This window comes from Cnephaeus nilssonii (assembly GCF_951640355.1).
Source record: "Cnephaeus nilssonii genome assembly, chromosome: 5".
Taxonomy (NCBI): domain Eukaryota; kingdom Metazoa; phylum Chordata; class Mammalia; order Chiroptera; family Vespertilionidae; genus Cnephaeus; species Cnephaeus nilssonii.
In genome coordinates this window covers 30,950,657-30,977,564 of record NC_137076.1, presented here as the reverse complement: position 1 = coordinate 30,977,564, position 26,908 = coordinate 30,950,657, and the positions used below count along the sequence as shown (strand labels likewise).

Below are 26,908 nucleotides of genomic sequence, written 5' to 3'. Positions count from 1 at the left end.
GGGTATGCAGGAGGTAGCCGATCTTATCAATGTTTCTATCTCTAAAAACCATGTTTTTTAAAAGCCTGTGTCTGACCCCTGGAAGGAAATGCTATTTCAGGGTTTTTCCCAATGTTGTATACTCATGAGAGCGCTATGTCCTCTGTTCCTTGCTTTCCTGTGGACGTCTTTTCGTTTCAGCAGATGTGCATCTGCAGAACCACTTTTAACACTCACGTGCTGTTTTATCTGTCTACCCAGAGTGCCCTGACCAGTTTGGGTGGTTGGCTGCTCTGCCTCCTCTTTACACACAAAGTCAGTCTGCCTCCTTGTAGTTATTCTGGGTGGGCATCCTTCTCACTCTCCTGGGATGGTCCCCTCTGGTGGGTTGCTGTGTTGGGCTGGGCTGGCCTCTGTCTGGGGCCTTCGACGGGTGTGCAGGAGCCTCCCCCACAAGCAAGCTGAGGGTCTGACACCCTCAATCTTCCAGATTAGCATCGTGGAGCTGGAAAAGAGCCAGCGGCAGCAGGAGCTCCTGCAGCTCAAGTCCTGCGTGCCGCCTGATGATGCTGTGCCCCTGCACCTACGAGGGAAAGGTGGCCTGGGCCGAGAACTGGAGGCGGAACCCAGCCGGCTGCACCTTGAGCTGGACTGCTCCAAATTCTCACTGCCCCACTTCAGTAGCATGAGCCCGGAGCTCTCCATGAATGGCCACGCGGCCGGCTATGAGCTCTGCAACACACTGAGCCGGCCCTCGTCCAAGCAGAACACCCCCCAGTACCTGGCCTCTCCACTGGACCAGGAGGTTGTGCCATGTACTCCCAGCCACAGCAGCCGGCCCCGGCTTGAGAAGCTGTCTGGCTTGGCCTTGCCAGACTACACCAGGCTCTCTCCGGCCAAGCTGGTGCTGAGACGCCACCTGAGCCAGGACCACACTGCCAGTGGCAAGACATCTGCTGGTGAGCTACACCCACGGTGAGTCTGCCCTGGCGCTCTTGGGCTATTGTGGGGTCTTGAGAGGTGTTGCTCATCAGTTTGGAAGTGGTGGCTAGGCCCAGGCTGTCAGCTGGGTCTCCACAGAGATTGACTGTGGTATGTGTCTCATTCCAGAACTGAGCACGCCAAGGAGAATGGCCTTCCATACCAGAGCCCGGGCCTCGCCAATGGCATCAAGCTGAGCCCTCAGGACCCACGGCCCTCATCCCCTGTGGCCTTACAGATGACAGGAGAAAAAGGCAGTGAGAAGGTGCAGGCAATCACTGGGAGGGAGGGACTTGGGGTGGGTGTCTTCTGACCTGTGACTGAGCCAGGGCTATGGGGGGCACTCGGTGGGTATCCTGAGTGGGTCTGTTAGAGAGGGCATCCAGGTGGGGGCTATGGAACAGGAGATTGTGGGGTGGGGATGGAGGGATAGGGCTTCGTTAGTCAGGTCCCCACTCTCAGTTGCTTCAGGAACAAGACTAAAAAAGTGGCAAGATAGTAGAGCCCCTTTAGAGTGGCATTGCCAGAGGGCAGCTCTGTCTCTGTTCAGATGGCAAGTTTGAAAAACATTAGGTCAAAGTGTGAGGACCTAGTGACGGGTAGGGGCCTGGAAGGTCAGGAGAAGCGGTTGGAGTTGGAGGGATAGGTGTTACTGGGATGAGGGGACTGTCTGCTACAGCGGTCCCCTTGTCCATGGCTGGAGGGTAGTTGTGTCCTTCGGGTGGTGCTCGTGGCCTGGGGTTCACGGGTCAGCAGCAGCAGGCAGTCTGCTGTGTCTGCAGGGTCTGAAGGAGCGCGCCTATGCCAGCAGTGGGGAGGCCATCACCAGCCTACCCGTCAGCATTCCGCTCAGCACTGTGCAGCCCAGCAAGCTGCCCGTCAGCATCCCCCTGGCCAGCGTGGTGTTGCCCAACCGTGCCGAGAAGGTAGTGAGTGGGCACCATGGGGGGCGGGGGCAGTCCAATGCTGTGTTGCTCCGAGAGAATCAGCACAGGCAGAGGAGACTTTTGTCTGGTGTTTGCCCCATAAGACCTGGTTCCTTTTTGTTAAATTGCATGCAATTGAAGTTTGAGAAAAATAGAGCATCCAAGAATCCAGGTTTAATTACATTAATATCTTATGGGTTTTTTTGTTGTGTTTTAATCTTCATCCAAGGATATTTTTTCCATTGATTTTTAGGGAGAGGGGAGGGAGAGTGGGGGGCGGGAGAGAGAGAAACATCCATGTGAGAGAGACACATCGATTGGTTGTCTCCCACGCGCTCTGAAAGGGGCCCAGAATTGAACCTGCAATCCAGGTACATACCCTTGACTGGAAATTGAACCCAAGACCCTTCAGTGCACAAGCCGACGCTCTAACCACTGAGCCATGTCGACCAGAGCACATCTTGTCATTTTTATCTCCTCCTTTTTTGTAAATGGTGGTGTGTGCAGGTGGAGAAGGAATAGAACTGCCTGATGTGGTAGAAGCTTGAAGCACATCTGCTTCAGTCCATACCCGCATTCCCCTTGCCTCACGCTTATGGACTCTACCTAATGCAGGCTTTTTTTTCTTCTTCTTTTTCCCCCAGTTATAATCCACGTACAATTCACCATCTAAAGTGTGTATTTCAGTGACATTTAGTATGTTCACAGGGCTGACAACCATCAATCACCTCTAGTTCCAGAATGTTTTGTCACCCCCCAAAGGAAGTCCCACCCACATCCATAGTCATGTGTGTGTCCCATCCCCATCTCTGACAGCCACAAACCCACACTTCTGGACATTTCACATAAATGGAATCACACACACTGTGTGGCCTTTTTGTGTCTGGCATTTCTCATTGAGCATCCTGTTTACAAGGTTCATCCATATTGTAGCGAGTGTCAATGCTTCTCTCCTTTTCGTGGCTGAGTAATCTCGTGTGTAAGTGGACACATTTGGGTGTTGTTTCATTTATCAATGGACATTTTTTTGTTTCTACTTTTTGGCCACTGTGAACAGGTGTGTACAGGTTTTGTGTAGACAAGTGTTTTCATCTCTTTGCACATAGAAGATAAATTGCTGGGTCAGATCGTAACTGCTGCTGCAGCCCTGACTGCTTTCCCTGTACCCTTCATCCCCATCCTGAGCCCATTAGCCAGAATGATCCCTTAGGACCCAAGTCAGACATCTGTCCCACCCCTGATCAGACCCTTCTGGTGGCTGCCCACTGTGCTCACACCCTGAGCAGGTCACTTTCCGTTCTGTGACCTGTGACCCCTCCCCGACATTAACATGCCAGGCCCAGCTCAGCTGACAGTGCATTCTCTCCACAGAGAAGCACCCCCAGTCCTGTGCCTCAGACCCGAGAGTCCTCGTCCACACTTGAAAAGCAGATGGGTGCTAATGCCCATGGTGCTGGGAGCAACGCTGCTGGGAGCAAAAGCCTCACCCTGGCGCCCACAGGTAGGGTGCTTCTCCTATTTCTGCCCTGTTTCCATAGGTCAGCTTCCACCTGTGCCCACTGCCACCCTCCAGGGGCTATGCTGGGGGTGTGAGTTGTGAACAATGTCTATAGTGAGGCCTTCAGAGATGCCTGGCTCAGAGCTTATCTCCTCCCAGCCATGCGGTCTATGCTGAGTCCAGACTGTTGTCCTCCTTAGCAACAGCAGCAGCACAGTGAGACCTGGGGGTCAGGGACACTAGGGTGGGCCCTCAGTGCATTACCTGAAACTCTGGCTGGCATCCTGATATGATGTGCTTGGTCTGACTGTATTAGAGCCTGAGTAGTGTGGTGGCATTGTCCTTGTCAAACCACTGTGGGCTCCGGGGCCACCCAGTTTCTAGCTGGATTCTGATCTCCTTCAGAGAGCTCCAATTTTTGACACATCTATGTGTTAACACAGGGCCCCGGGGTGGGGGGAATTGTGGCTCTGAAGCCAAGAGGCTCTGTCACAGCTGTTCAACTCGAGTTGTGAAAGTCCGTGAACAGGTGGTGGGCATGTGCCAGTAAAACTACTATAGCAAAGCTTGGCAGCCAAAACGCCAGACCATGGGCTGGGCTGTAGTTTGCTGACTTTTGTGAACACCATGGCCTGTTTGGAAATTATTTTTCCAGGCATAAAGAATAAAATTCAGCCCTGGCCAGGTAGCTCAGTTGATTAGATCGTTGTCTCCCTACACCAAGGTTGTGGGTTCGATCCCCGGTCGGCACACACAAGAATCAACATCTCTCTCTCCATTTCTCATTCTCAAAAATCAATTTTTTGAAAATTAAAAAACATAATAAAATGCAGAGGCCATTACTGAGAGCAGTCCTTCCCCTAGGCTCCCTGTGTTCCACTACTCCAACGCGGGGGATACTTTGCAGCTGGCAGCATGATGAGTTCTGGGCAAAGGACAAATTCTGTCTCAGTTGGATGTCACAAGGGTTTCTTGGCCTCTAGAGGAGGTGCCAAGAGAGGCCTCAGGGTGGGGAGTGGTACACAGGCTCCAGGGCCTCCAGTGATGCCAAATCCAAACATGGGAAGGAGCTCATCACGCCTGAGCACTCTCACCTGCGCTTGCGCCAACCCAGGGGTGCCTGCCTTGTCCCTTGGTGCCATCTATGGGGGCACCCACGACATGGAGGGTGCTTCTCCGGGGCTTAGTGTCCTTACCACTTTCACCTGGGGCAGCACCGTCCTCTCCTGGGATGAGCTTCCCTGAAACACTGTTTCTCTTCCCGGCAGGCTTCTATGCAGGCTCAGTCGCCATCAGTGGGGCCCTGGCAGGCAGCCCGGCCCCACTCGCTCCTGGAGTTGAGCCCCCTGCCTTCGATGAGTCCTCCAGCTCGGGGAGCCTCTTCACCACCATGGGCTCCCGCAGCTCCACCCCACAGCATCCTCAGCTGCTGGTGCAGCCCCGGAACTCCGGTCCAGCCTCGCCCACGCACCAGCTCTGCGTCAGCCCCCGACTCAGCGCTGCCCAGGGCCCACTCCCTGATGCGAGCAAAGGGGACCTTCCCTCTGAGGTTGGCTTCTCAGATCCAGAGAGCGAGGCCAAGAGGAGGATTATCTTCACCATCTCAGCTGGTGCCAGCAGCACCAAGCAGTCACCTTCCAACAAGCACAGCCCTCTGCCTGGGGGTGCTCGTGGAGACAGCAGTCAGAGCCATGGGCAGGACAGTCGAAAGCGGGGCAGAAGGAAGCGGGCATCAGCGGGGACCCCCAATCTGAGCTCAGGCGTGTCTCCCAAGCGCCGGGCCTTGCCATCCGTCGCCGGCCTCTTCACTCAGTCTTCAGGGTCTCCCCTCAACCTGAACTCCATGGTGAGGCCAGGAACGAATGTCTGGGGAGGTAGACAAGCAGGCATCTGGACGTTGGGTCTCTTGTTCCCGGGGGTAGCCGAGATGGGCTGGGGCAGGGCCCATGCTGGAAGGGAACAGCTGGCAGGCTTTGCGATTCCCCAGTACTCCATGCCCGGGGTAGCCTAGGCAGGAGGGATCAGAGCAAAGCCATTGGGGTCGGTGCTGTGGGAGCCCATTGACAGAGTTGTGCTGTGTCTGTGCTGGTCCCTTAGGTCAACAACATTAACCAACCTTTGGAAATCACAGCCATCTCGTCCCCCGAGAGCTCCCTAAAGAGCTCCCCTGTACCTTACCAGGACAACGACCAGCCACCCGTGCTCAAGAAAGAGAAGCCCCTGAGCCAGACCAATGGAGCCCACTACTCCCCACTGACCTCAGATGAGGAGCCGGGCTCTGAGGACGAGCAAGGCAGCACCAGGTGAGGGCAAGGCAGGGCAGGCACTCCACCCTTGGGAGAGGGGCGTACACCAGCAGGGTTCTGAAGGACAGGCCCTTGTGGTCATGTGTGACCCAGGGACAGGCAGCTTCCACCTGCCATTAGTTGGGGGGTAAAAGGGACCTTAACAATCACTCCCCATATTCTCTCCCTCCCCCAGCCCTTGGCAGCCACCATCTACTTTCTGTCTCTATCAATCTGACTTCTCTAGGAATCTCATATGTAACAGTGTAATGTCCTCAAGGTTCATCTATGTCATAGCAGGTGTCAGAATGTCCTTCCTTTTTAAGGCTGAATAATCCAGTGTGGATGGACCACATTTTGATTGTCCATTTCTCTGTCCATGGACACTGGGGTTGCTTCCAGTTTTTAGCTGTTGTGAATGTTGCTGCTGTGAACTGTCATATATGTTTTTTGTCTCAATTTACTTCATACTAAGTAGTATTTGTAATATATGTAAATATATTTTTATTGATTTCAGAGAGGAAGGGAGAGGGAGAGAGAGATAGAAACATCAATGATGAGAGAATCATTGATTGGCTGCCCTCCTGCATGCCTCCCACTGGGGACTGAGCCTACAACCCGGGCATGTGCCTGTTGGAGAATCGAACTGTGACCATCTGGTTCATAGGTTGACACAACCACTGAGCCACACCAACCAGGTGTACCAAGTAGAATTGCTGGGTCACATGGTCATTCTATATTTAATTTTTTCAGGAACTGCCATCCTCATTATTTTCCACAATGGCCACTCCATTGTACATTTCCACCAGCTGTGCACTCAGGCTCGAGTTCCCCCACATTCTCACCAGCACTTGTTATTGTCTGATTTTGTTCTTAATGTAAATACCTTTCTTATGGGTGTGAAGTGGTGTCTCACCATGGTCCTGACTTTCATCTCCCTGACAACTAGTGATGTTGAGTATCTTCTCCTATTGGCCGTCTGTGTGTGTCTGTCCAGGATCCTTGGCCCTTCCTTTAATTGGGTGTCCTTTGCTATTGTTGATTTGTGAGAGTTCTTTATTCTGGATACATGATCCCTTATGGTATGACATTTCCCCTCTCTCCCTGGGTTAAATTTTTTCTAAGTCCCATTTATCTGTTTTTTCTTTTGTTGCCTGTGCTTTTGGTGTCTCATCAAAGTGATTTTATTTTATTTTCTTCCACATATATACATTATGTTCTTAAAGGTTGCACTTGAGTAGTCTTCTTTTGTCTCAGGCACATCCAACTTACCAGTTTCCAGATTCATTTGGAAGTTCTATGTCGTTGGGGAAAGGCCATAATACACTGACACGTATAATGCACACTATTTGTAATTTGGGGCTGCTATGAATTCCAACTTGCTGAAGTGTACTACATCCTATGTGTCACATGCATGAGATACTATAGATGACATGACAAGCACCGGGGTTTTAAACAGAGATTGAGAGATGGTTCTATCTGGGACATGTGTGTGTCTGTATATGAGGAAGTGGAGTGCCTATTCCTCTTTAGCTGCTGAGCCCTCAGTAATTGGGCTGCAACATGGACATAACAGCCATGGGTCTTCCTTGAAGGAGGTCCAAGGGCAGGGGAGCTGTCTGTCTACTGCTGCTCAACCTCCCTGGGCAATTCAGTGTACACATACAGCTCTCGGTGTGCACAGGGATTTCAAACAGTCGTTTTCTTTTTTTCTTGATAGAATTGAGAGAAAAATTGCAACTATCTCCTTAGAAAGCAAATCTCCTCCGAAAACCTTGGAAAATGGTGAGTAACAGTGCTCCATTGCATGAGTCCCCAGTGCTAGGTGGCATGCCCTGTCTTTTCTGCACAGGCGTTCCTGAGCACAGTGGTGCTAGAAAGGCCATTCCCACCACAGGCCAGTCTTGGTGCTGCCAGGTACCATATCCTCAGTTGCCTGGGCAGCAGACCTGTTTCCTTCCTGGTGAAATAGGCCAAAGTCTGATTAGTGTTGACTCGTTCACCCACCTGCCCTCCCCAAGAAGCACTCCTTTCATCTTTCCCTTCTCCTGTAGTCCGTCCCACCCTAACCACATGGAGGACCAACCTTTTCTGGGTGGAAGGGCATCCATCATTCTGAGCTATGGTAGTCTGAGCCCATGCAGCTTCCTCCCAGACCCCCCTCGGAGACCTTCTAACTGCAGTTCCCGTCCCACTTGACCCCTTGGAGGCACCCAGGCCTCAGCCCCTGCCTCTCCTCATCAGGTGGCACCCTGGTAGGAAGGAAGCCGATGCCCTCCAGCGAGCCCATCAACAGCAGCAAGTGGAAGTCCACCTTCTCACCCATCGCTGACCTTGGCCTGGCCAAGGCCACTGACAGCCCGCTACAGGCCAGCTCCGCTCTGAGCCAGAACTCCCTGTTCGCTTTTCGGCCCACCCTAGAGGAGCTCAGCTCAGTTGATGCCAAGCTGGCCACCCACCCCAGGAAGAGCTTTCCGGGTGCACTGTCGGGGACTGGCGGGCTGAGTCCCATCAGCAACCCCCCCAACGGCTTTGCCTTCAGCGGGAGCCTGGCTGCCGACCTCAGTTTACACAGTTTCAGTGATGGTGCTTCTCTCTCCCACAAGGCCCCTGAGGTGGCCAGCCTGGGCGCCCCCCTGAGCTTTTCCGCCCCGAGGGGTAAGGAGAGCAGCACGGAGCCTGGCCCTTTTGTGAACAAGAGGCAGCTGGATGGACTGGGTGGCCCGAAGGGTGAGGGGGTCAAGGGCAGGGAGGGAGAAGTCAGCTTGCCCGTGTGCACACCCTCAGACAAGGCCTCATCACATGGCAAGGTGGGCAAGGGCCGGGACCGCGAGCCTGAGTTCAAAAATGGCCACAATCTCTTCATTTCTGCCACTGCCGTGCCTCCTGGGGGCCTCCTCAGTGGGCCAGGCCTCACCACAGCAGCGTCCTCAGCAAGTGGCACAGCCCCCTCCTCCCAGACACACCGGCCCTTCCTGGGCACTTTTGCACCTGGCCCGCAGTTTGCCTTGGGCCCCATGTCCCTGCAGGCCAACTTAGGCTCATCTGTGCTGCAGTCCTTGTTCAGCTCTGTGCCGGCTGCTGCTGGCCTAGTGCACGTCTCATCCGCTGCAACCAGACTGACCAACTCTCATGCCATGGGCAGCTTTTCCTCCGGTGTGGCAGGTGGTGCAGTTGGAGGTAGGCAGAAGCGCGTCTCTCCTGTCTGACTCTCAGGTCCCACGGGACCTGCTCTGGGGTCTGTGACACTACGTCGTCAAGGAAGCCTCCTGGACCACTGGGTTTAATCACAACTGCTTTACAGGTTCCCTTCCAGAGCCCCCTAAGGGGTGAGAGGCTGTGCCCGCAGGTCCCTTTGTGTCCACCTTGCACCTGCCACCTCATTCCTTTTCACAAAATGCAGATATGACTCACATGGGCAGAGCACTCACGCGTGAGTTGGCCTGTCAGGCTTTCTGGTTGTGACAGTGTCTTTCATACCTTCAGGAGAGCTGGCGCCGTGACTAGAGCTTTCATGACTCCCTGTGGAGGTCACCATCAGACCTGACAGCCTTGGGGACTGTCAGGGCATTGCAAGAGAGTAACCACAGCGCCTACTGCACTGTGGCTCTTTGTAGGGTGGAGTGAAGCCACTGGCTGGGTCCTCTGTAGTCCCAGACCTCCATAGGTGGCTCCTTGCTGGGTACAGGTGGGTGAGATGCTCACAGCTGGGAGCCTAGGAGGGAGTGCTGAGGGGGGTGTGGCATGGGGCCATCCTGCAGGTAAGTCTCACCTGGCCACCTGCACTCCTGCTGCCTGCTGCTTTGTCCCTGCACCTGTGTGCACTCAGAGCTGCGGCTGCTGTCTGCTTCCCCTTTTTTGCGTGTGTCTCTTCGCTTGCCTGGAGAATGCCCGCCTGTTGAAGCTGAGTTTTTCTCTCCTGTTTGCAGGTATCTTTAACCACACGGTGCCTTCCGCCTCCACTCATCCGTTTGGAGCCAGTTTCGGCAGCGGGGCTGCTTGTCGCAGCACCACGCTGAGCTTAACCCCGATGCAGGCGGTGGCCAGTACCCCCGCCTCTTCCTTTCAGGCCCTGTCCTCTGTGGAGACCAGGCAGCCCCCACCCCAGCCTCCTCTGCCCCTGGGTCGGCCCCCTGCGGGGCCACCAGCACTTCACGCGCCCCCCCCTCCTCCTAACGCTGCCTTGCCTCCTGCTCCTGCACTGCTCCCTGCTAACTCTGAGCCTGTGCTCCTGCAGAATCTTGCGCCCCTCCCGGCTAACCAAGCTTTCTTACCTGCCTCCTCTGCCGCCTCTCTGCCTCCTGCTAACGCCTCTCTGTCTATCAAGCTCGCCTCCCTCCCACACAAGGTCTCCCGCCCCTCCTTCATGGTGCACCACCAGCCCCTGCCTGGACTGGCTCTGGCCCAGGCCTCACCCATGATCCCACAGGCTAGCTCCACGGGGCCGTCCGCCGTGTGGGTTTCCCTTGGCATGCCGCCTCCTTATGCCGCGCGCCTTGCGGGGGTTAAGCCGCGATAAAGACCTTGGTTAGCTAGCCGTTCTGTTCTGTAAGGTAAGGCTAGAGCCCAACCAGGTGGCCCATACAAGAAACTCACCTGTCCTTTCTTCCACAGAGAGTGGACAGGCCCAAAGGGCTCTGCAGAGGGGCCTGGGACCATTAGTTCTGAGAGGCGCTAAGAAAAACTAAGCACAGGGCGGGAAGGGAGACGGCAGCCATGCATATTGACCTCTGAGTGCAGCCTGAGCACCACCACAGAGCTCAGGAGGAGAGTGGCCAATCCTTGGTGCCCACTGGACCTTCCCACCAGGTCCCACAGTGCTCCAGGCCAAAGAAATAGCAGATCAGGGAGGCCCTGCAGGCTGGGCAGGCAGGGTACTGCATAAGTCCTGCATGGAGGGGACCAGGAGGAGGTGGATGCAGCCAGGGTCCTGACTATGCAATCCAGCTCCATTTTGCTGCCACCCTCCGGCTGCATGTCTGCAGTTGTCAGGGACCCAGGAAGCCCCAGTGTGGGGCCGTGGGCGCAGCTCTGAATCTCAGTATTTGCTGTTTGCCCACTCTTAGGCTTCTCTCAATCTGTTTTATTGAATGTACCTCATGGTTTTAGGAAATTTTTATGCATTCGAGGCCCCTGGTACTTAGCAGGCCTTCAGAAGATGGTGGTTGTGCAGGCCCAACCCACATGCACCAGAGGCCTGTGGGTAATGGGATGAGCATAGCCAGCCACAGGAAGGGCTGCTTGGACAGGTGATTGGTGCTCCTCTGGCCCTCAAGGATTTTGATGTCAGTGTGGAGTCAGAGGACAGTGTAGGAAGGGCCTGACTTTGGAAATGGGGTAAGGAAGGTGCCTGTGAGGCATTCAAGAAGGCCATCTGCTCCTTTGCTGGCTGTGAGGGTGTTGGGCCCCTGGAGCAGCTGACCCAGCCACTGCTGGTAGGGCACAGGCCTTTCTGGGCAAATCCACAGCCTATGGGGTGAGTACTCCAGGATCAAGCTAGGTGCTAACTGGCACTGGGGACCAGGTATGAGGTCTGCCTGCTCTCCTTGGCTATCTGCATGTGTTTAAGTGGAAACAGACATGAGGCTGCAGGAGTCTGATGGCCTTCTGGTAGTGCCTCAGTCCTGATGGAAAAGTCTGGAAGGTAGGGTGGCTCCAGCTCACAGTGGCCTCATGCTGTCAGAGAAGGCACTGGCTTGAAGAGGTCAAAGATGTATATGAGGAAGCATCTGGGTGTCAGGCTCCCTGTCCGGACCCACAGTGGATACCTGCCTTCCATCTCATCTCAGGCCCATCACAGGTCTCCCTAGGCTGGACAGTGATGACCTCACTGTGGGGGCATGCAGGCCTGTCAGTGGGGCTGCCCACAGGTACACCTGCTCACTCCCTATGAGCTGGCATGTGGTGACCTCCCACCTCTGATTGAACCAGGGGCATGGCAGGGCGTTGTTTGCAACAACTAAGTTCCTTCCGTCCATCCATCTGTCTATAGGCTTTGGTTCCCAGCCTGGGGATGTATGGGCTTCTCCCAGTGAGATGCTAACACTGTGCTGCCTTTCCTCCTGCGCCGGTCTCTGCAGGTAACTAGGATTTCTACCTCAACCTCGAGACCTGTGCAAGGATAGGTGGGCTGCAGGGCTGGTGGCCGACCAGATGGCGGGATGGACCGAGGACGAGGCTCTGCTCTGAGTCCACGCTGCGCAGACCTGCGGGAGATGCTGGGCCTGGCTCCAGCTTATACTGTCAATAGTTTTAGATAAAATATTTATCGTTTTTTAAAAAGTATAAACAATTTTGACTTATTCCACCGAAGTCATAAAGTCAACCTATTAAGAAATGTAAATACTATATATGAGAGGATCTATATAAAGATATCGACCGGACGGACTGGCCCGCCAGCAGAGACTCCAACAGCCGGGCCCGGTGCTATCTCGTCGCCAGGCCTTGCCATCTCCACGTTCTCTTGGTGCTGACTCGAGGTTGACCAACGCCAAAACCAGTCCTTGATGCGCCTGCCCTGTCATCCCCAAGCTCTCCCATACCAAAGGCATGCCTATCTCCTGGTCAAGGGTGGTTCGCTTGGTTTTTAATGTCCCTCAGAAAAGGCCCTCTGCCCCACCCCATCACTGTGAATGCTTCAGCCAGACTGTCAGCCCTGGTCCCAGGGATGGCGCCTTTTGGTGAGGAAGGGCCAGTGGGTGGCCTCTGGATGTTGCACGGAGGAGGGCTGCTGTGAGTGGTGCTCATGGGGCAGGTCTGGTACTTGACTCCAACGTGGGGCTGCTGGGGAGCAAGTGCTTTACTTTGTGTCTGTACTGTCTCGGGCTTGCGCAGTCAAGCAAGGCACTGGCCGGGGCGTGGGGCAGGTTAGCCATGGGTGCCTGGTGTGTCTGTATAGAAGAGAGTCACGCTGACGAGTGACAGTATTTTATAGAGATGTGATGAAAATTTATAAATTTCATAGACTTGACTTCATTTATTTTTAGATTGTATAATGCACAGTAAATGTAAAAAAAAAAAAGTGAGGGGAAAAACCTTTTTATTTATTCAAGTGCATACAAGTGGCATTGGCCCAGGGCCAGAGCGCCCCCATCCCCTTGGTCAGTCTGTATTGCTGCTCCGTGGCCCTTCAATACCACAGCTGGGTTGACACCTGCCCCCACGCCTGGAGCAGCCTCCCTGGTGCTTGGGAATGAATGCACTGTGGGTGAGCAATGAGGGCAAAGGCCGACTTCACATGAAGGCGAGAGCTGTTCTGATGCTTTAGAAGTTGCCAACAGGGTTATCGGGTCCCTCCAGTGCTGCAGTCTTTAATAGTCCTGGGTCTCAGTTGAACAGTGTTTGTGCATTTTCCCTGAAAGAGTGTGTCCAGAAGCCCTCAGTCCTCTTGAAGGGCAGTCAGCCAAAGGTCCTGGCTGGTAGTGGGGCCTGGACCCCCAGCGGGGGGTGCTTCTGGCTTAGATGGGTTCAGTCAGAGCCCTGCTATTCTGGTGCTTGTCCCCATGAGATAGCACCACCAAGGAACATGGGAACCCAAAAAAAGCCTCAAGTTCCTACATTCCCCAGCCTGGCCAGCACAGCCCATCCTTCCAGATGTGGTTGCCAGGGGCCCTTGGCCTGCCTGGGAGGGCTGATGTGGCAAGCCTGGCTTGGGCTCACTCCTCCTGATCCCTGGAGGCAGGGCTGGAGCTAGCCTTTGGGGGGGCGGGGGGGGGGAGCAGTGGCCTTGTGGAACACAGGCCTAAAAGGGTGCAGAACAGGCCTGGCTGTTGACTCTCTAATTTCCTCGGGTGCGTCCTGGTAGAGCCCTGTGTACCAGGGGTGATGCCTGGCCCAGAGCAATAGTCAGGCTATAGATGGTGCTTAGACAGGTTCTCATAACTGGCTGTCTTGTAACTGCTGCCCTGGCTCCCTTACCTCCAGGTCTGTGCTCTTGGCACACGAAGGTGCTGTGCTCACCCCACATCCTGCAATGTCCTCCAGCACAGGGCTCCCTAAAAAAGCTAACAGGGTTAGCAGTAGCAAAGTTGCAGCATGTAGCGAGTCCCTGGTCTGGAATCAAGCAACCCTGTAAACACTGCATCACTTCTGTGATAACTGTGTGCCCCCGTGCAGGACTTCCTACTGACGTTATTATCTGTGTTCCCCACACAACCATGTCTACTCAAGCGCTGGGGTCTCCTTTCTGTGCCCACCTTCCAGCCTTCCTGACTGTGAGATTGATCAGCCGCTATTGGCAGTGAGGGCATGGTGGGGGGCAGCAAAGGAGTGGGGTGGGGTGCATGAACAACCATCCCCCTGTGGAGAACAGGTTCTAGTCTCCTCTGGGCAGAGACCAGTGCTGCTCTGACTACGGGCAACTTCAGGGAAGCCCAGGGCTATGAGGGTGCTTTGCTCAGGAAAACCTAACTCTGAAGACCCTCCGGTCAGGAGCCAGCCTTCCCTTCCAGCTATGACTTATGATTTATTTAAGACCCGCTCACCCTTTTATTTATCCACAAAGTCCAAAGGAGACTGTTCATCCACCCCACCCCACTCCCATTCCCATGGTCCACCCATGCTGGCTTGTCGCGTCTCAGACCAGCCCTGCTTTGTCCTTCTGGTAGACCGTGTTTCACTGAGGGTTGCTGGCATGGCCCATCCCTTTGGGTTGCTGGTTTGACCCTCTTTTCCTAAGGGAACCCCACTGTACTCTGATTTCCATCTCCAGACTGTAATAAAATGTTTGTTTTCACTTGAACCTGGTCTGTTGGCATTTCTCACATGGTGAGACCTTAGAGAACCTTGAGGGCTCCATGTGTGGAGCACGGTCACGCCCAGCAGAGGCCCCACATGCCCCTGAAAACAACTGTTGTGACTTGGGCAGTGAGTACCCACCTCAGGGAGACCTATCTGACTAGGTCAGGCCTCCTCCCCACCCACTAGATGGCACTTCAATGAAAAACCAAACCCTTTGCAAGGTCCTGCCTGCACTCAAAGAATCAGCCTGTGACCAGAGGTGGGATCCCGGGCCATCTGAGGATCCCATCACCCCATCCATTCTCCCTCAGGGCCCTTGAGCTGGGCTCCCAGCCTCCCTGACTTTCTAGGCTCTAGGTTCTGTGTCTCCTCCCCTCAATTTGGATGGCCCAGCCTCTTCCTCCCAGGCACTTGAACCTCGGGCCTAAAGAGAACCACCTCTTGTCCCCCAGGAACCCTACTTCCCTTGGAAACCAGCTCCACTGGCCTGTGGAGGACATGTCCCTTTTGCATTCACTGCACCACTGTCCCGTGTGGAAAAGAGGTACCTTTATTTGAAGAGAACAAATACACCAGCCCGAGGGCAAATGCTTCTAGCTCTGCCCAGAGGTGTTGGCCGGGCCCTGGCCCTCAGAATTCACAGCAGCCTAGAAGGCAAGGCTCCCAAGCCCTTCACAGCATTAGGTTCGTACATTCAGCCTGCACAGAGCAAGAGAGCTGCACCAGCTTCAGGAGCCCACCAGGCCCTAGATGGGTGAGCCCGAGGAACCAAGCACAGCTCCTGGGCGTTGTATACTCGCCCTCGAGCAGCAGCATGTGGCACTGAGAGGTGCCGAACTAGTATGATGGGTCCCACGGCACAGCCTCTGCCCACCCTCACCAGCCTGGGACTACTGAAGCCAAAACACCTCACTCCAAAAATCCAGGCTTGGCCAGGAATCCCAGGGCCCGGCGAGGATAGGGAGGGCTCCTGGGGCCTCAGTGAGTCAAGCTGAGGAGCCCAAGCCTAAACCCAGATTCATGCCTTCAAGCCACTCAGCTGGAACCTGGCCTCCTCCGATATGCCGAACTGTTCCAGGGGGTCCTGTGTGATGGAGGGGTAGCATGAGCCCTGGCCCAGGAGCTCTCCCCCGCATCCCCCCCACCACTTCCCGTGCCCCAGGCACACCTTGCCAGTCATCTTCTGGATCTCGTTCCTGTAGAAGATGAGGCTCCTGCGCATGAACTCGTAGCTGGGAAAGGAAGTGGCCTGTGCTCACAGAGCCCAGCTCTGCCCTTGCCCCAGACACCCAGGCCAGGATATACCCCACACCCTACCTGGCTCGACGAAGAGCTCCCATCCACTCCTGACACTGCTCCTCGCTGTAGCACTCAAAGTGATACTTCCTCTCCGGGTCCTCGATGAAACCTGCAGAGGAAGGGGCCCCATCTGTCCCAGCTCACTCCCACCACCACCCATGCTGGCCACTGGCCGCAGCTTCCTGTTGCCGCTGTCTACAACTGTCCCCTCCTCTAGACCCAGCTTGGGCTCACCGCTTCCCACAGGCTATATAGACTGTATCCCCCAAAAGAGTACGTTCAAAACCTAGCTCCTGGAACCTGGGAACAGAGCCTATTTGGGTATAAGGTCGTTGCAGGTGTAATTAGTTAAGGTGAGGACACACTAGAGTGGGGTGGGATTGGTGTCCTTATAAAAAGGAGAGATCTGGACACAGACGCAGGGAATAGGCCACGGGACTATGAAGCAGAAATCAGGGTGACACTTCTACAAGATTGCCAACAGCCTCCAGAAATTGGGAGGACCTGGTTCCTCCCTCAGAAGGAACCAGTCCTGCAGACACCCCAACCTCGAACTCCTACCCTCCAACACTGGGAGAAATGACTTTTTGCTGTTGAAGCCTCACAGTCTGTGGCACGTTAAGGCCACTACAGAAAATGAAAAGTTCTGCCTTTCCCTGCAGACTCGATCCTCTCAAGGTGACTCAGGATAATCCTCTAGGGTCCCCAGCCGGGCATTGAGAACCGGTGCTCCGCGGTTCTCAGTAGAGGCACCCCGAAAGGGCAGTGCTCGCCAACAGAAGTGAAAACCCTGGTGGCCTTGGCGGTGGCAAAGGGGAGAGCGCAGCCCTGCCCGGAACGGCGGGCTTTGTTTATGGGGAGGGGCAGAGCGGAGCTCGGGTCCCCGCCGGCCGGGTCCCCGCCCCCCGCACTCACTGATGGAGAAGCCGCTGGGCTCTTCCTGGGTGACTCTGCAGTGCTCCAGCAGTAGAGCTCCGACGGGCTGGGGGCAGACGAGCCGGATGGGCGGGCCATCCGGGGACCCCAGCCCCCCAACCCCAGCCCGGGGCCCGCCTTCCCGCCGCCCTACCTCGGCCTCGTCGGTCCGGAAGTAGAAGAGGAAATTGACTACCAGCTTCACCAGCCGCCGTTTCACCACTGTGGATACAGGGCGGGCTCTCGCGGGCTCGGTGACCGCCCATCCCGCCCCAACCGGCACCCCCGTCCGCCCGGTCCCCGGCTCACAGCCCCTACCCCACTCACCGCTGCCCTTCTTGGGGCCTCGCATGCCGAGTTCGGCTGCCAGCTCAGCCGGCTGCCGGGACAGCGCCTGCAATTCCTTCTCGTTGTAGCGCATGGCGGCCCGGGACCCAGAACGCTGAGTGCGGGCCGCGATCTCCCGGCCGCCGCGCCAAAAAAGTTCCACAGCGCCGTCCCGGAAGCGCTTCCAAAGCTATTGCGCCTGCGCTTCCCGGACCTCTCAACCTGTACATCACCGGGGAGGGGCACTAGCGTCCCGGGGGTGGGGGTGGGAGTGGGGCACAGAAACAGAGTGGAGCCCTCGTCGGGCGTAGGGGATAGCGGGCGACACGACGGTCATTATATTGGACCCGGGATGGAAAGTAAGCATCCCTACTGAAATGGACCGGAACAGGCCTAGGAGGGCAAGTCCCAGCCCTCCTTCCCGCGATAACTGGCCTCGCGCGAGTTAAGACTGACTGAGAGGTGCTGTTTTTTGGTTCATGGTGTGTGTTTTTGTGTGAGTGTTTTATTTGTTGAGCCTCGTGGGCATGCGCACTTCTGCTTCCGGCCCGCACTCTCAGCGCCCCCGCCCCCCGCTTCTTCCCTCTCACTTCCCGAGAGTCTTGCCTACGCTCCCAAGCGGGCGGAACTTGCGCACAAGCGAGGTCCCGCCCCGTTTGCCTCCGGAAGTGCTTCCTTAGGCCGCGCTTGAGCACTGAACGAAGTCGTAGCGGCCCGTGGCGGGTGAAAAGGCGACGGGATCGCGGCCTCGGGTGCAGGTGAGGAACGGGGCGAGAGCGGCGGCCCTGGAGCCCGGAGTTCCCTGGAAGGGACCAAACGTGGGCGAAGGGCGCCTGCGGCGCGGCTGAGGGCGGGCGGGTGCGTTGCCCACTCCTCAGGAATGTCGGGTCTCTATGTCCCTGGCACCCCACCGCCTGCTTGAAACTCTCCGAAGACCCGCAGAGATCGGGTCGGGGGCGCAGCTCACATGGCGCCTTCCGTGTAACCGAGAACTTCTCTGAGCATTAAGTTGCGTCCGTTAGTTGACTGGCTTTGTGGCCCGAGAGTCACACGGTGCCGCTGAGCCTCAGTTTCTACACCTGGCATGGGGGTCGGGGTGGTCACGGGTTCCAGGCCAGCTAAGTGAGAAATAAGGTCCTGAGGACAGAGCGCCCCCACCGCGCCCAAGGCCACCAGAGCCCGTTAGCTGGCCCCTGTTCGCCAGCGGAGCCCCGAAGTTAAATGACTTTCCTGCTGGTCAGACTGAGGTGCCAGGACCGTTCTTTCCGATACCCTTTGGCCACGCAGAGCGAGGGAGAGAAGTTCCCGAGGTTAATAATCTGCCTGCCTTGTTTAAGGAGATTATAGCCTGTTCATAAAAGCGGTCTTTCATCCCTGCATCCTCCTTGGCCCCAGAGGACGCCTCTGCTCAAAGCTTAAAGCCGGCCTTTGCCTTTAGAAATAATGCTTTCTGGGTGTGTCGCTTTTAGACTCAGCCTTTTGGCTTCTTACTGTGATCGAGAGCCCCCCACCCATCCAGGCCAACTTCACCCTCCATACCTGGATGTGTTTATGTCATGAGCATTAGTCAAATCATTAGTTCTGTTTTCATTTATTATTGTTTTTTTATCGATTGATTTTAGAGCAAGGAAGGGGGAAAGAGAAACATCGATTTGTTGTTCCACTTATTTGTGCATTTATTGTTTAATTCTTGTAAGTGCCCTGACGGGGGAGCAAATCCAGACAATGCTCTAACCAACCGAGCTACCCAGCCAGGGCCAGTTCTGTTTCTGAGACTGAAAATATTGTTCACTATCAAGGCAAGTTCATCTGTGTTGCTTTTCCTGTACTGTTCATTCTCCCCACCCCCACCCCACCCTCCAAAGCTAATTCATGTCTTCATCTTTTCTGTTAGCTTGGTTTTTAGTTTTTTTTTAATATATATTTTATTGATTTTTTACAGAGAGGAAGGGTGAGGGATAGAGAGTTAGAAACATCAATGAGAGAGAAACATCGATCAGCTGCCTCCTGCACACCTCCTATTGGGGATGTGCCTGCATCCCCAATGCCCTTAACTGGAATCGAACCTGGGACCCTTCAGTCCACAGGCCGATGCTCTATCCACTGAGCCAAACCTGTCAGGGCTTGGTTTTTAATTTTTATTTATTGATTCAAGAGAGAGACTTGGATTTGTTGTTTTGCTTATTTATGTACTCATTGGTTGCTTCTTGTGTGTGCCCTGACTGGGGATCAAGCCCACAACCTTAGTATATTGGGATGATGCTCTAGCCAACTGAGCTACCCGGCCAGGAGCCTGATTTTCTTTGCCAGCTGTTAATTTTTTTCCTCAAAGCTCCAGCACTTCACACAGCAGTAGGTTGTATTTCTCCACAGGTTTAAAGGAATTGATCCTTTTATTTTCCCCAGACCCTGCACTCTGCTACTCCACAGTTGTCCTAGAACTTTATGTTAGCGCTCTCCTGAGTTGGCTTCTGTTTTCAATCTGACCATTTTTTTCTCTTCCTACTATAAGCACATCGATTGATCAGTGGGTTGATTTTGAGTCCTTGGTTATTTGAAAACTAGAGGCCCAGTGCACGAAATTCAGGGTTCGGGCCTAAACCGGCAGTCAGACATCCCTCTCACAATCCTGGACTGCTGGCTCCTAACCGCTCACCTGCCTGCCTGCCTGCCTGATCGCCCCTAACTGCCCCCCCTGCCAGCCTGATCACACCTAACCACCTCTGTCTGCTGGCCTGATCGCCCCTCACTGCCCCCCCTGCCAGCCTGGTCACCCCTAACTGTTCCCCTGCCGGCCTGGTTGCCCGTTTGGTTGTGATGGTTGCTTAGGCTTTTATATAGATGGATGGCTTTATTTACCTTCACAGTTTGGGTATGAAATTAAAATTCTGGGTTGAAGATCCACATTGAGACCTGTGAGAATGTTGCTCCTTTTATGAGTTCAGTACTATTCTGAAAGCCGACCTTTACCTTTATGAATAATGCTGGCCCCGTTCTGCTTTCTGACCTATTATTTCTTTGACTAATAGAAACGGGGTTTTCCTCAGTGGTGTAAAGTTTCTTGAGCCATTTATTGAAGAAGGTCTTTTTGTTCTGTGGGAAGAATTAGATCCTTTTAGTCCTGGGGCATTTTCTTTTAATTCTTTGGTAATTATCTTTGATAATACTCTCTCTTTCTTTTATGTTTTCACTCTGGAATTCCATCTAGGTTTTTACTGTGCTCCTCTCTTTTCATTTTTTTGTTCTCCTTTATGAGAGATTTCTTTGACCTTCAAGCGCTCGTATTCAATTATTTGGATCATCCAGTCTCTACTTTCCAAGGGTTCATTCACTGGGCTGACCTTTGGCATCCTGTTCAAGTTTCGTGGTACAGTAACTTCTCTGATAATTCAGGAGGATGCTATCATCTTCTATTGAGGTTTCCATTAGGGTTCTTGTTCCTTGGGTACGTTTGATTCTTTGTGTCTGTTATGTGAAGTTACCAGCTCTGTGTGGGAGAGCCATGCTTCTTATCTTGTGGCTCTCACTGCTCAGTGGGCCTGGCATGGGAACCCCCCCAGCTGTCAGTTCCTGAGAATACTTTCCCTGGCATTCTTTCCCCAGAAACGCCTTCTAAAGTGCCCCTCGGCTGGGGCCTCCAGGCGGGGCTGCCTGCCTTCTAGACACAGTGGGAGGAAGGACAGTCTGCCTGCTGGCCAGTATGCTGGTTTTGATGGACTCCCCTCTTTTCAACCTGGCCCTCACCCCCAGCCTCTCTTGTGCCTGCCTCTCTCAGCTGATAGACCCCTCGTTCCATTTTTTCTGAATATAAAAGTGATTTCTCTGGGGAGCCGAGGGTACCTGGGCAGGGACCTTCCTCTCAGTGGCCCTTCCTCTCAGGGTCAGGGTATGAGTTCTCATTTCATTCCGGGTGGGGGTGCTGCCAGGGGAGGGATAACGTGTACCGTGGGCTGTGAGTAACCACGTTTGGTTTCCAATCGGTACTGGTTTTTATTCTAGGTGAGCAGTTAAGTATTTGCTTGGGTTTGGATTTCCCTGAGCCAGATTCAGTGGGTACTTTGCTCAGCACCAGCCTGCCACTAGTGATTCAGGTGCTTATTCTGAAGGAACTGGGCTTGAGTCTCCCAGTGACAGCTGGCCACATTTAGCAAGGTTTACCACCTCTCCCCTTTGCCCCCCCTCTTTCAGGTATCCCCCCAGTCCAGTAAAGCCCAAAGGCCTTCACCATGGACTTCCAACATCGCCCTGGGGGCAAGACCGGGAGTGGGGGCGTGGCCTCCTCTTCTGAGAGCAACAGGGACCGGCGGGAGCGCCTCCGGCAGCTGGCCCTGGAGACCATCGACATCAACAAGGTGAGGTGGGCCCCAGGGAGGTCCCCACAGCCTCCCTCTCACCGTGGAGTCTTGTTCTGGATTCTTACACCTGTGACCTTGAGCAGTTGCCTGGCTCTGTGGGCCTTGGTCTCCTAGTCAGTAAAAGAAGGAACTTGACCTAGAGCAGCAGGTTTCCAAGACTGCTGTTACTGACCCTAAATTTCAAGGGTTTTTTTTACTGTGTGAGGCATTTTGGATTTGTTTATCTAATTAATCAGTGGCTTGGAGAATCTCCAGTGGGGAGGGCCAGGACGGCAGCACATGAATTGCTATAATTTCAGCCAGAGGCAGTGAAGGGCAACATTTTAGTTTAACCACACAGAGCTGTTGGTTGACGAGTTCTCCCCCTGGGCACTGCTGATATCGGGCAGCGTCAGTGTGTGGGGAGCCATCCTAGGCACTGTGGGGTGTCGAGCAGCATCCCTTCCACTCACTCAATGCCAGGAGCACCTCCAGTCATGATGATCACAGATGTCTCCAGATATGTTGCCCAGGGATCCAGGTGAGAGCCTGGCATTCAGTGTGTGGTTCACGTAGACTTTGAAACCCCCTGAGGTGTGCCAGGCAGCCCCTCAAAGCCTCACTAGTTGAGGTCGGTTCTATTACTTTCCCCATTTTCCAGAGGAAGAAACAGTTGTGGTGGTGGAGGATGTGTCACTGTCAAAGATGACACGACCCCTGAGCAGTGGAGTTAGAATTTGAACCCCACGGGTCTGCTCCGCATCAGCGATCAGCAGCACTGCCATGCTGCCCTGGTTTGTGGAAAGTCACCTGTCCAGCCCACAGGACTTGTAGAGACATGGGTCTCCATCGCCTTTCCCTTCACCCGCTTGCTTGTCCTCCTCTGCCTGTACCTGCCTTGTGCTGCAACACTTGGAAGGCTGGTGGGTTGTGGCCAGATTCCTGCCCCAGTCCTGGAGATGGATGACCAGCAGTGCTCTTTAGGCTCTGCCTCCTTCCAGACCCAAAATTGCCACCAATGTGGGGCCAGGGACTTTCCTGGAGAACCCTTCTGCTCAGAGTAGGGGCCAAGGACCCGCAGTGTCCACCCCTGCCCCAGGCGCTTATTGCAGATACAGAGTCAAGCAGATACAGAGTCAACCCCCAGCCCTGCCAAGTAGACTCAGGGGGTCCCGCAGCACTGCCCTAGCAGGCTCATTCCGAGCTGGCCCCAGTTTTCTAGTCCTTCGTCCCAGAACATGTGTCCCAGAGGACAACAGCCACCCCTCCCTTGCCAGCCAGGGGAGAGCCCTGCTTCTCAGGCACTACTCGTGGCAGGCAGGGCTCAGGGTACCATCTCCCTCGATCTAATGGACTCTGCCTCCCTCCCAGGACCCTTATTTCATGAAGAACCACCTGGGCTCATATGAATGCAAGCTGTGCCTGACACTCCACAACAATGAGGTGAGTTCTCAGGGCCCACTCCCCACATGCCCCTTCCCCTGTCCCGTGGAGAAGCGCTCTGGCAGGACGCGCTGCTCCCACCCATCCTCCGGGCTTCTGCCTTGTTAACCTGTTGTTCATAGCTCGGCCAAGGGTGAAGGAGGTGATGGGGGCCCGCCACTCACGCCTGACCACTCACTCACTGAGCACAGCTTCAGGCGCATCTTTCTAGGAGAGATACCAGCCACTCCAGAGGAAAACAGCCCTCTCTGTCCCCAGCTTGTGCCCTGCACTCCTGGACCCCAGAGGCCACCAGAGCTGTGAATTTGCTGCTTGTCCATTTTCCTTTAGTACCATTGGTGCCATTGTTATACAGATGTGAGCACATCTTGGAACAGTTGACACTGGGTTTTGAGGTCTAGTGGTGTAGCTCCAGTTCATTTCCTTTAACGACTGTGAGGTTATCGATATGATAGTCTGACAAGTTCTCATGTTGGGTTCAGCATGCAGCAATGAACAGGTCCTGTTTGTCCTTTCCCTGTGTTGTCGAACGATCGCTTTGTTTTGCAATTTGTTCACAACTATGGACAGTGTGCTATTGGAACAGCCTTGTATGTCAGGGTCTCTCCCTTCTGCACTGTAGATATTGGGGCCCTGCTCCCAGGAGGCAGAAGGGAGAGCAGGCCTGGTTGAGGGGCATCCAGGCCCCATCCCTGCTCACTTTGTCCCACTCTAGGGGAGCTACCTCGCGCACACCCAGGGGAAAAAGCACCAGACCAACTTGTGAGTATGTCACCCCAACTCCCTGCTCAAAGCCGTGGGCCCCGGGGTGAGGAGCTGGCACTTCTCGGACATCTCTGTGAGCCACACCAGACAATGGTACAGAGGTAGTTTGGGGCCAGCTCGTCCTGTGATCAGTACATTGAGCCCTGCCCATCATGGGTGGCTGGGTGGGTGGGTACAGCTCCCCGAGTGTGAGGGGAGGAACAGGATATGCTGCTTATCTAGCAAGGAAAGAGGTGTGGGTTCTCAGAAGGCTCCCTAGTAAGGAACAATGGGAAATGTGACAAGAAGAGAAAGGTGCCCATGCCTGTCCCATCCATTTCCATTCAAACCTTGAGACACCCCCACCCACCCACCCATTCAACCCCACCCCTCCCAACGCCCTCGCTTAGCAGAGGCTCTCCAAGGTCGATGTGGGGGCAGGATGGCTCCTAGCACCTGGGCCTGTGGCCTTGGCGGCGTGTGTGTGTGTGTGTGTGTGTGTGTGTGTGTGTGTGTGTGTGTGTGTGAGTGAAGGAGCAGCAGCGCTGTGTCCATCATGCCTACAGGGCCCGGCGAGCAGCCAAGGAGGCTAAGGAGGCCCCCGCCCAGCCAGCACCAGAGAAGGTCAAGGTAGAAGTGAAGAAGTTTGTGAAAATCGGCCGCCCGGGCTATAAAGGTAAGTCTGTTTGGGGGTAGGTTGACCCACATCTGGTGTTGGGAAGGGGTGAGCCTTTTGTCCAGAACCCTGGTCCCGCCCCTGAGCCATACACACACTGCTGTTCACTGGCCTTCATTTGCTCATACCTTTCATTGCTTTCAGACACCACCCACCCCACTGGGCCCACCTCCATATGAACTTTCTTAAATGTGACCTTGTGGATGCCACTCCCCTGTGCGCCCGTCAGGGTGTTGAGAGCCCATAATTATCTACACTCCTAGTGAAGATGAGTGATGTGTGGGAGGGGCAGTGAGCCTGGTGTGTCCCTTTCCTGTGAGCATAGAACTGGGCCCTGACTCCTCTTAACCTAAAGAGAAAGTGGAATGGGAGGGTAATGGTCTGTGTTAGTGGCAGCTTACTCAGCAGGGCCATTAGCAGGGAAAAGGGCTCTGGGTTACTTAGTTCAGAAAGCTGGTTATATGACCCTGTTGGAATATAGGGGACTATGTTCTAGCAAAATGTGGGAGTGTCCTGTGTGTGTCTGCACTGTAGACAGGACACAGCGTGCACAGGCCTTGGGGCAGGCCTGCTTATGAACCAGGGCTACAATGGCAGGGTCCACGTGGGGCCACCAAAGGCCTTTTGGCTGTGATAGACTCTCAGTTTCTGTCATGAGTATAGTGGGGAGAATCTGGGGGGGTTATGGGGAAATTTTACATGCCTAGGAGCTGTGCAGAGAACAGCCTGAAAGCCACAGGACTAATATGAAGGGCACCCTCTCCTGGAGGCAGGGTTGCAGGCCTCACTTGCCCCACACACCTGGTGCCTCCTGTCTTCAATTCCTGCTCAGTGCTGTCCCAGGCCTCGGGGGGTTAGGGCAACTCCGAGCCATTCTCCCACGACCACTTGCATGGTCTCAGGCAGGTGGCACCTATAGCACAGAGCTCTCCCAGGCCTGGTTGGGGCCCTACAGCCAGGTGACCTCCCCTGGTGTCCTGCCCTCCGGGGTCCTGAGCTTTGGGAGGGTGACGAGCTGGCCTGGACCTGAGACCCTTGTGTGTTGCAGTGACCAAGCAGAGGGACACAGAGATGGGCCAGCAGAGCCTCCTCTTCCAGGTGAGACAAGGCCCAGGGCCCAGTCATGAGGGGAGGGGCTCCTGGAAAGCAGTGCTGCCACTTGGCTGTATCCCCACAGATCGACTATCCTGAGATCGCTGACGGTATCATGCCACGCCACCGCTTCATGTCTGCCTACGAGCAGAGGATCGAGCCCCCAGACAGGCGCTGGCAGTACCTGCTGATGGCTGCTGAGCCCTACGAGACCATTGCCTTCAAGGTAGCTCGTGCTGCCCACTCCAGAGGTGTCCTTCCCAATAGGGGCTTGCTTCTGGGGTGGGAAAGGGCATCCTAAGATGGTGCCCCCAAGAGCAGTGCATGCTTCTGTGCTGGGCTGGTCAGGAATTCCTTGACCGTGTCCTGTGCCCTGACAGACACTGGTGAACACATATTGTAAACCATTATTTAACTGGGGTGATGGGGTCACTAGGCAGCAGAGCTAGAATGTAAGCTGTGTCTGGTACTCCAAAACCAAGCCCTATTCCTTCATGAAGGCCTCTCTCTGCTGGGCCTGCTCTAACACCTGGGAGCAGTCCCTGCCTAAACCTGGGCCGTGGGCTCCCTAAGGCCATTTTCCCCCCCTCCCCCTCACAGGTGCCAAGCAGAGAGATTGACAAGGCCGAGGGCAAGTTTTGGACTCACTGGAACCGGGAAACCAAGCAGGTAAGTCACTCTAGGTCCGAGCAATTCAAGGAACTTCTGGTGGCTGCCCTGGCCATCCTATCTCCCCTCCCAAGACCCCCAGGGGCTCTACTCAGCTTTTCTGTTTGTTTTTTTTTTCCAGTTCTTCCTTCAGTTCCACTTTAAGATGGAAAAGCCTCCAGCCCCGCCAAGCCTCCCTGCTGGGCCTCCTGGGGTGAAGCGACCACCACCCCCTCTGATGAATGGCTTGCCCCCACGGCCACCACTGCCTGAGTCTTTGCCTCCACCCCCACCAGGAGGCCTGCCTCTGCCCCCCATGCCACCCAGTGGGCCTACACCTGCAGGGCCCCCGGGCCCTCCCCAGCTGCCCCCGCCAGCTCCTGGGGTCCACCCTCCAGCACCAGTGGTCCACCCTCCAACATCTGGGGTCCACCCTCCAGCTCCTGGGGTCCATCCCCCAGCACCAGTGGTCCACCCACCAACATCTGGGGTTCATCCCCCTGCTCCCGGGGTTCACCCTCCAGCCCCAGGAGTCCATCCTCCAGCCCCAGGTGTCCACCCTCCCCCATCTGCTGGAGTTCACCCCCAGGCCCCAGGGGTACACCCACAAGCTTCTTCAGTCCACCCCCAGGCCCCAGGGGTACACCCAGCCCCGGGGATGCACCCCCAGCCACCTGGGGTACACCCCCCTCCTCCAGGGGTTCATCCTCCAGCTCCTGGGGTTCACCCCCAGCCTCCTGGAGTTCATCCCTCCAATCCCGGGGTCCATCCCCCGGCTCCCATGCCCCCAATGATGAGACCCCCGCTGCCCTCCGAGGGCCCTGGAAACATTCCACCCCCTCCCCCAGCCAACTGAAAAGCCACCCCCTCTCATTGCAAGTCTACTTTCCTGTTCTGTCTCTCCTCCCTGATGGAATTTGGTGTTTTTGTACAGGGCTGTCCGTGTCCCTAGATCTCATTAAACAGCCTTCTCAGAAACTTGGTTGCACTGCTGTGTCCGTGGGTGTGGGCAGGGGCACTGT

General features: G+C 55.1%; 3 protein-coding genes across 7 annotated transcripts in view; 2 read left to right on the top strand and 1 right to left on the bottom strand.

The window, feature by feature from the left end:
- The window catches only part of DOT1L (DOT1 like histone lysine methyltransferase), a 66,558-nt gene extending 52,975 nt beyond the window's left edge, over window positions 1–13,583 (top strand). Inside the window, exons 20-28 of one of the 5 annotated variants that reach the window (XM_079770906.1) lie at window positions 470–954; window positions 1,090–1,225; window positions 1,743–1,886; window positions 3,258–3,387; window positions 4,653–5,230; window positions 5,482–5,687; window positions 7,390–7,454; window positions 7,914–8,327; window positions 11,750–13,583. In XM_079770906.1, the coding sequence (XP_079627032.1) occupies window positions 470–954; window positions 1,090–1,225; window positions 1,743–1,886; window positions 3,258–3,387; window positions 4,653–5,230; window positions 5,482–5,687; window positions 7,390–7,454; window positions 7,914–8,327; window positions 11,750–11,757 (2,166 nt within the window). In that variant the 3' untranslated portion in view covers window positions 11,758–13,583. Of the gene's footprint in view, window positions 1–469; window positions 955–1,089; window positions 1,226–1,742; window positions 1,887–3,257; window positions 3,388–4,652; window positions 5,231–5,481; window positions 5,688–7,389; window positions 7,455–7,913; window positions 9,370–9,598 lie in introns of those variants that run through there. The other 4 variants (XM_079770904.1, XM_079770907.1, XM_079770905.1 and 1 more) reach the window with 4 other exon arrangements.
- Window positions 13,584–14,937: 1,354 nt separating this feature from the next.
- On the bottom strand, window positions 14,938–17,169 carry PLEKHJ1 (pleckstrin homology domain containing J1). The gene is made up of 6 exons (XM_079770910.1): window positions 16,950–17,169; window positions 16,777–16,844; window positions 16,623–16,689; window positions 15,726–15,816; window positions 15,577–15,640; window positions 14,938–15,492 (listed from the first exon to the last, which is right to left on the bottom strand). Exons 1-6 carry the CDS (start codon window positions 17,041–17,043, stop codon window positions 15,427–15,429), a joined length of 450 nt encoding a protein of 149 aa, XP_079627036.1. The 5' UTR covers window positions 17,044–17,169; the 3' UTR covers window positions 14,938–15,426.
- Window positions 17,170–17,312: 143 nt separating this feature from the next.
- Window positions 17,313–26,868, top strand: SF3A2 (splicing factor 3a subunit 2). The gene is made up of 9 exons (XM_079770909.1): window positions 17,313–17,707; window positions 21,138–21,301; window positions 22,655–22,726; window positions 23,442–23,488; window positions 24,037–24,146; window positions 25,195–25,244; window positions 25,324–25,464; window positions 25,839–25,907; window positions 26,029–26,868. Exons 2-9 carry the CDS (start codon window positions 21,176–21,178, stop codon window positions 26,740–26,742), a joined length of 1,329 nt encoding a protein of 442 aa, XP_079627035.1. The 5' UTR covers window positions 17,313–17,707; window positions 21,138–21,175; the 3' UTR covers window positions 26,743–26,868.
- The last annotated feature ends 40 nt before the right edge of the window (window positions 26,869–26,908 follow it).